This window comes from Lagopus muta, chromosome 8, assembly GCF_023343835.1.
Source record: "Lagopus muta isolate bLagMut1 chromosome 8, bLagMut1 primary, whole genome shotgun sequence".
NCBI lineage: Eukaryota > Metazoa > Chordata > Aves > Galliformes > Phasianidae > Lagopus > Lagopus muta.
The window spans coordinates 25,210,083-25,216,082 of NC_064440.1; the positions used below are offsets into that span (position 1 = coordinate 25,210,083).

At 51.8% G+C, this 6,000-nt stretch overlaps 2 protein-coding genes across 4 annotated transcripts in view; one reads left to right on the forward strand and one right to left on the reverse strand.

Annotated features, from left to right (window-relative positions):
- Nucleotides 1-2,870, reverse strand: part of BMPR2 (bone morphogenetic protein receptor type 2) — a 102,574-nt gene extending 99,704 nt beyond the window's left edge. For 2 of the 3 annotated variants that reach the window (XM_048953172.1, XM_048953173.1), the window contains exon 1: nucleotides 2,317-2,870. In XM_048953172.1, the coding sequence (XP_048809129.1) occupies nucleotides 2,317-2,398 (82 nt within the window). In that variant the 5' untranslated portion in view covers nucleotides 2,399-2,870. The remainder of the gene's footprint in view (nucleotides 1-2,316) is intronic. The other variant, XM_048953171.1, reaches the window with a different exon arrangement.
- LOC125696674 (basic salivary proline-rich protein 2-like) lies at nucleotides 2,571-3,419 on the forward strand. Its single transcript, XM_048952677.1, has one exon. The coding sequence runs from the start codon at nucleotides 2,571-2,573 to the stop codon at nucleotides 3,417-3,419; it is 849 nt and encodes a 282-aa protein (XP_048808634.1).
- The last annotated feature ends 2,581 nt before the right edge of the window (nucleotides 3,420-6,000 follow it).

Here is a 6,000-nt window from a genome sequence, read left to right on the forward strand (position 1 = left end):
TTAGAAAGAGGGATTTCAAGTAACTCGATAAATGAAGAATCAAGTGGTGCAAATCTTTCTTTTTTTTTTTTTTTCCTCAACATAGTTTAAAATCCCTCAGTCTTTTATCTAAAACTAGTGTAAGTAAAATGCATTCCTTTTTAAGAGAATGGCTGCAGTGAAAAATACATAATCTAAATACAAAGCTACCAGGTGCTTGTTAGGATCTGGATTTTCTAGAGAAAGCCAGCAGCATTTTTCTCCTAATAACATCCAAAGGAAAAAAAAGAAGCAAAGAACCCCACCTGAATCTACTTCTTCATTATATGCTTATCTAGCAGTGCGAAGGAAGGACTACCACACTAAGCTCAGGTCTTCACTAAGCTCTCCCGAAGGAGATCTACATTTTCTCAAGGCAGAAAGCTACAAACCTATTACAGAAATGCTTTCCTTCTGATGTCATGATTTTGCACTTATAAACACTCAGTTCCAAGTACTGTGAAGATACGGTACCCATCGGAAGACCCAATTAATAAAGGGTTCCCAGGCCAGAACCAGCACTGTCATTGATGTGAGCATACAGTTCATGCTCCGGGGGGAGGGGAAGAGAAGAAATAATGTTGGCTCTTTCATGAACATAAAAGGGCAGAATTACACATTAGTGTAGCTTCCCCATGTATAGACATTTTTTCCCTGAAATGCAGTGTAAACCTAAAATCAACCATTAGTTACTTTAAGTAAAGCTCAAATCATTGGTGCAATTACTCTTACAGAGGATTACGACCGAACTCTGTATAATGTGGATTGTTAAAATTTCATAATTAAGGAATAAATCACAATGGGAAAATGGGTCTCTATTTAAAAACAGCCAAACAAGCGGACATCGTTAATACCCTCATAACAAGGCAAGACCAGAACTGAAATGTAGGAACACTGCTGCCAGGTAACGACGGAGGTGAACCGGCAGAACCATGCGGACAGGCTCGTACCGCACCTGCCCAGCCCTGGGCCTGCCTCAGAGCCGTGCTTGCTCCTTCACCGCCCTTCTTCCTCACCACGGCAAAGCAGTGAGCAGCCTGCCCAAGCGTTCGTGACAAGGGGGGGGGGAAATCCTGCCCTTCTTTCAATCACTGCTATTACATTTGAAAGGTTAGGTAGTGGGCACTCTTGATTCCTGCGTGCTTTAAATACCAAGACATCTGACCTTCAGAGGTCCCTTCTTCCTGAAGAAAAATCACTCCCAAAAAAACTAACACAGACACTACAGAGATCAATCTAAAATAAGAACAGTCATAGGTAGGGATGATGCTGGTAACATCAGTTTTTTCAAGCTAGTATCCTTCTGAAAGAGACCTCTTAAGAAGAGGAAGCAAAGAAATCTGGGGCTGTCCAGTAAGAGCAATGAACCAATTGCCTATCCAACATGATTTTCTTATGAGGAAGGATTCATTTGTGAACTACAAACAGGCTATGAAAACAGCATGAGAAGCACCGAGCCCTGCAAAATTGGATTCTGATTAGTAAAATGACAGGAAAGTTGCAGGAGTCCCCCAGAATAGCTGGGAAATACAGACACTACCGGTTCTGAGGGCATTGATGTCGGTGCCCACTGAGCACTTGAGGAGCTCAGCTGTCACCAGGGCAGAGCCAAAAGTGGGAGACCAATGCACCTCTCTTCCAATATCGGGATTAAACATCTCAGGTATCAAACACGAAGCCTCCGAGCAAAGTTAAAAACAGGTCCGAGCGCCCAAAAATATGCCTAAGGACAGCGCTTCCACCTCCTTGTTTAAAACAAGAGTTCTCTTCGAGATCTTCCAGCGTTCCTCATCAGCGCTTTGTGGTGCCGGCCTACAACAGCGAGTGACAATAGGAGCAGCCAGTTTGCTTCAGATCGCCCCCAGGAAACAAACGTACCTAGTGATCGGTCTGTCACGGGGCTGCAGCACACGCTCCAGGCCCTAAGAGCACCGATGCCGATAAAATTAAAAATGGCTGTGCCCAGGGATCTCACAGCACAACCGGCGCAGCTCCGCCGGCGATTAAAATATATATTAAAAACGCCCGCATTGCCTTACCGAGGGCGCGGCATGCAAAACGAGATGATTATTTCAATTTTGGAAAAATACCGAAGCGAGAAGCCGAGAGAAGCGGAGTCGCGCAGAACGCGCACCCCTACCGCGAATGGTTCATTTACACAATAAAGCAGAAATAAAGCAGATTCACGCTGCCGGCCGCCCCGACACGCGGCCCTCCCCGGGTGCCCGGCACGGACCCCGCACGGAGCCGCCGCCGGACCGCGCCCCGCCGCGCCCGAACGCCGTGCACGGTACTTACCGGCCGCAGCGCCGGGCTGCGGGGCGGCGGCGGCGAGCAGGAGCGGGAGCAGCGGCACGAGGCGCCGCAGCGAGGCCGTCATCCTGGGGGCGCGGGGGTCGAGGCGGAGCGGGAAATAAAGACACCGACGAGAGCGATTTCCTCCGTTTTCCGGCGGCCGCGGCGAGCTCTCGGCTCACGGCTCGGTCCGCGAGGGCGGACGGCAGGTGAGGGGCGCCGGCTGCGCTGCTACTCCCTCGCGGCGGCCCGTCCGCATGGCTCCGCGGCGCCGGGGAGGACGCCGGCCGCCGCCGCCCGGCTCCGGGAAAGGCGTCGCGCCGCCGCCCGCCTCGGGAACGCGCTTATTTCCCACGCAGCTTCACGATATCGAAGAAGCAGCCGGGTTGGGAAGGAAACATATCCAGACGGGAAGCGACGGCTGTCACTCGCGGCAGCCCCTCACGCCGCCCGGCTCCAAGGGCCGCGGGCGCAGAGCCGGCCGCCGCCCGGCGGAGGGCCCCGCCGTCTTCACGCGCCCAGGGACGAGACCGGCTGCGCTCCGTGCGCGGGGGCTACGGCCGCCCCCCGGCCCATCCGCCCGCCGCCAGCCGGCTCCGCAGCCCGGCCCCCGCGGCGACGCCACCCCCGGCCGCCCTGACGGAGGTGGGGCGCGGGGCGGCGGGAGCGAGGCCCCTCCTCGGTGGCCCCGGCGCCCGGCCGCGTTCCGCGGAGGTTCTTCCCCTGCGCCGGAGAACGGCTCTTCTCCTCCTCTTCCTTCTCCTCAGCGCTCCGCGAGCCGCCTCAGCACCGGCCCGGCCGGCCTCTCTCAGCTTCGAGCGGGGCCGGGCGCGGCCGTGCCCGCGGGGCGGGGAGCGGCTCGGTCCCTCCGCGCCGCCAGCGCCTTCCCCGACGCCGGGCTGACCAGCGAGGGGCGGTCCCGCGCCGCCTCCTTCCCGTGCCCTCCGCCGGCCGAGGGCCGCAGAGCCCGCCGCGGCTCGCGCCCCCTCCCGCCCGTCGACACTGACGGCCGCGCCTCGCGCCAGACACAAAGGGGACTTCGCTCCAACCGCCGGCCCGGGGCGCCGCGCGCCACCCCTCGCGCCCCGCCCCCGCCGCGCCCCTGACCATAGAGGCGGGCCTCCGGGAAGGTAAAGAGGGGCACCGCCGCGAGGAGGGGCGGCGCTGTGCGCGCGGGCCGTTGGGGGCTCCGCCATGTTGGGATGGGGGTGAGGCCGGTGAGGGGCTGAGGCTCTACGTCCGCCTCGAACCTCACGTTTTCCCTTTAACAAACGCTCGCGGATCTGCCCAGTCTCTCGCCACGAGCCCTGCCGCGGTCCCCGCCGAGCTCCAGCAGCGCGGTGGTACCCGAGTGAGATGTGCCCCGCTCACGCCTGACAAAACCATTATCTGCCGCTTAAATTAAAGAGATTTTTTGTTTTCAAAACAAAGATTAAAAAGTCAATCTGATGAGCTGTCGGTATGCTTTAACCTTTGCTACATGACGCAGAACTGAGGAGATAATTAAGGCCAGCAGCTGACTGGAAGGCTGCTGTTCTGGCCCAGCGAGGCTCTTCCAAACAAGTTCAACCGGGTACGGGTTAGAAAAAGGTGCTTAAAAACATCCTGCGTGCAGAGGGTGCCCTGCGAGCCCAGTGCCTTCCTAGCCCTGCTTTTCCAGTGGGTTGTCATGGGAGATGCTTCCCTGTGCCTGTGCTTCTGTGCCAGCTTCAGTAATAAGGGAACAAGGGAGGAATGCGTGTTCAAAAACCCAATTCCACAACTCCAGGTATTGAGTACTCCTCCATAAAATGGCAGCTGCAAATCAGAGTAGTGTTTTTAATGATAATGAAGAGCCTCTACATTACTTCATTGCTTCCACAAGCTGTAACAGGTGAAACAGCTTTGAACTGATTCTTGCATCACCAAAAGACATTAAATTCTAATAGGATTTTTATCATTATAAATGCTTAGGCCAGAAACAGGGTTTGACATCCCTAAGGTCAAGTTCAGTTTGTGGGGCTGGTAATGACAAGAATGTTTTCAAAGTTTTTTACAATATTTTTACTTCCAATCTATGCAGATCTAACATGGTATTGGTGAGAGACAATGAAATATAGACTCCCAGACTGTAATTTGTATTGCCACTCTCTTAGAGCCACACATATAATATAATATCTTCCTTATTAGTTGTGGAATGTGAACTGACAAGAAATAGCCCTGAGAAGAAGAAGAAAAAAAAAATACAATAGTTTTACCTCTAAGAGAGGGGGAAAGGAAAAAAAAAAAAAAAAAAAGCAAACCAACACTAACTATTCTTTGTGGGCCCAAAATCCATTGTTTTTTTCTGTTTTAGTAAAGTCTAACCGCTCAAAATTCTTCCTACCCAGCTGCACCTACCAATAAAATAAGCAGGAGCTGCTTTGCTCACAGAAAACAAGAACCTAACTGTGTGGGCTGCACAGCACTTTCACTGTTTAGATGGTAAAAGAAAATTACAGTAATTATGACGTATATCAAAACCTGCTCAGCCTGAAGTAAATGACAGAAGTCCTGCTTGTGTTAATGGTTCCAGTCTTGGCTCATTAGTTAACATCAGGAGTTCTCCACAAGGATTCATATAAAACAGATATTCTGCCTTAAAACACTTTTATTCTTGCATCAAAATGGACTGGATTTTTGTTGAGTTTTTTTCTCTTTTGGTGAGTTGGTTTTTTTTTCCTAGAAAGAAGAAACAAGAGTCATGCTGTTTCTAATACTATTATGCCCTCACATTTTCACAAATACCCAAGCCATGTTCTGGCAGACACCCTTGTGAAGGCCACAGAGGCCTGCAAAAGCACCCCCAAGGATGTGAAGATGCTTTGCTTGAGCTTGTATCAGGACCTTGGACTGACCTCCTGGACAAGCATTCCCAGCAGTTTGCAAGAGTTTGTCCTCCTTCCCTGCCACATTTTTAATCCTGCAGAAGCCTCGAGCAGGGGCTGGTCCCTTCTAGCCCAGTGGGGCTGGCAGGGTGTGAAATCCCTGGCACTGCAGCCATGCCATGCTGCAGGGCCAAGGAGGGGCTTGCCCTGCTCCACCACCCAGATGCAGGAAGCAATCATGGCTGCCCAACCACAGGAGCAGCTTCCTTTTCCCACGGTGGTGGAAGGAAACCAGATCTGAACTGTCACTCACAGACTCACTCATTGTTATGTGATCAGACAAGGACATATTTATAGTTCGTGCTGTGACATTGTTTTATCTGTTTAACTGTAAGCTAGAATTTCACCAGCATAATATTTGGCAATTTCAAATAAGACCAACAGGAAAACATCCAGGACAACAAAGACCTGCAAAGCTGCAGCACTCTAAATCAGGGAAGTTGGTCCAAAAAGGCTGAGGGAGAGATAAGAAAAAGCCTATAAAGCTTACCAAGATTTTAGAGGAAAATATTCTGCCTGAAGCACTGTATTTCCACCAGGAAAAACTTAGCTCGGTGAAACAAAAGTATTGAATATAACTAAATTACTGTTAAAAATAGAGAGAAAACAGATGCTCTTCTACAGCTGTTGTTCACTGTTCTCACAGTAAAGACAAGGATGAGCGTGGAAGCATTTGCAGGGCAGGTGCAAGGACAGCGACAGGAGAGCCAAGGCACTGTGGCTGTAAGCTCCTCATAGGCAGCAGCCTAATGTGAACAGCAGGGCATGTCTGCCTTGCCCT

What these genes read in the sequence shown, in the direction of transcription:
- LOC125696674 (XM_048952677.1), top strand. Translation starts at nt 2,571, where the DNA reads ATGGCTCCGCGGCGCCGGGGAGGACGCCGGCCGCCGCCGCCCGGCTCC.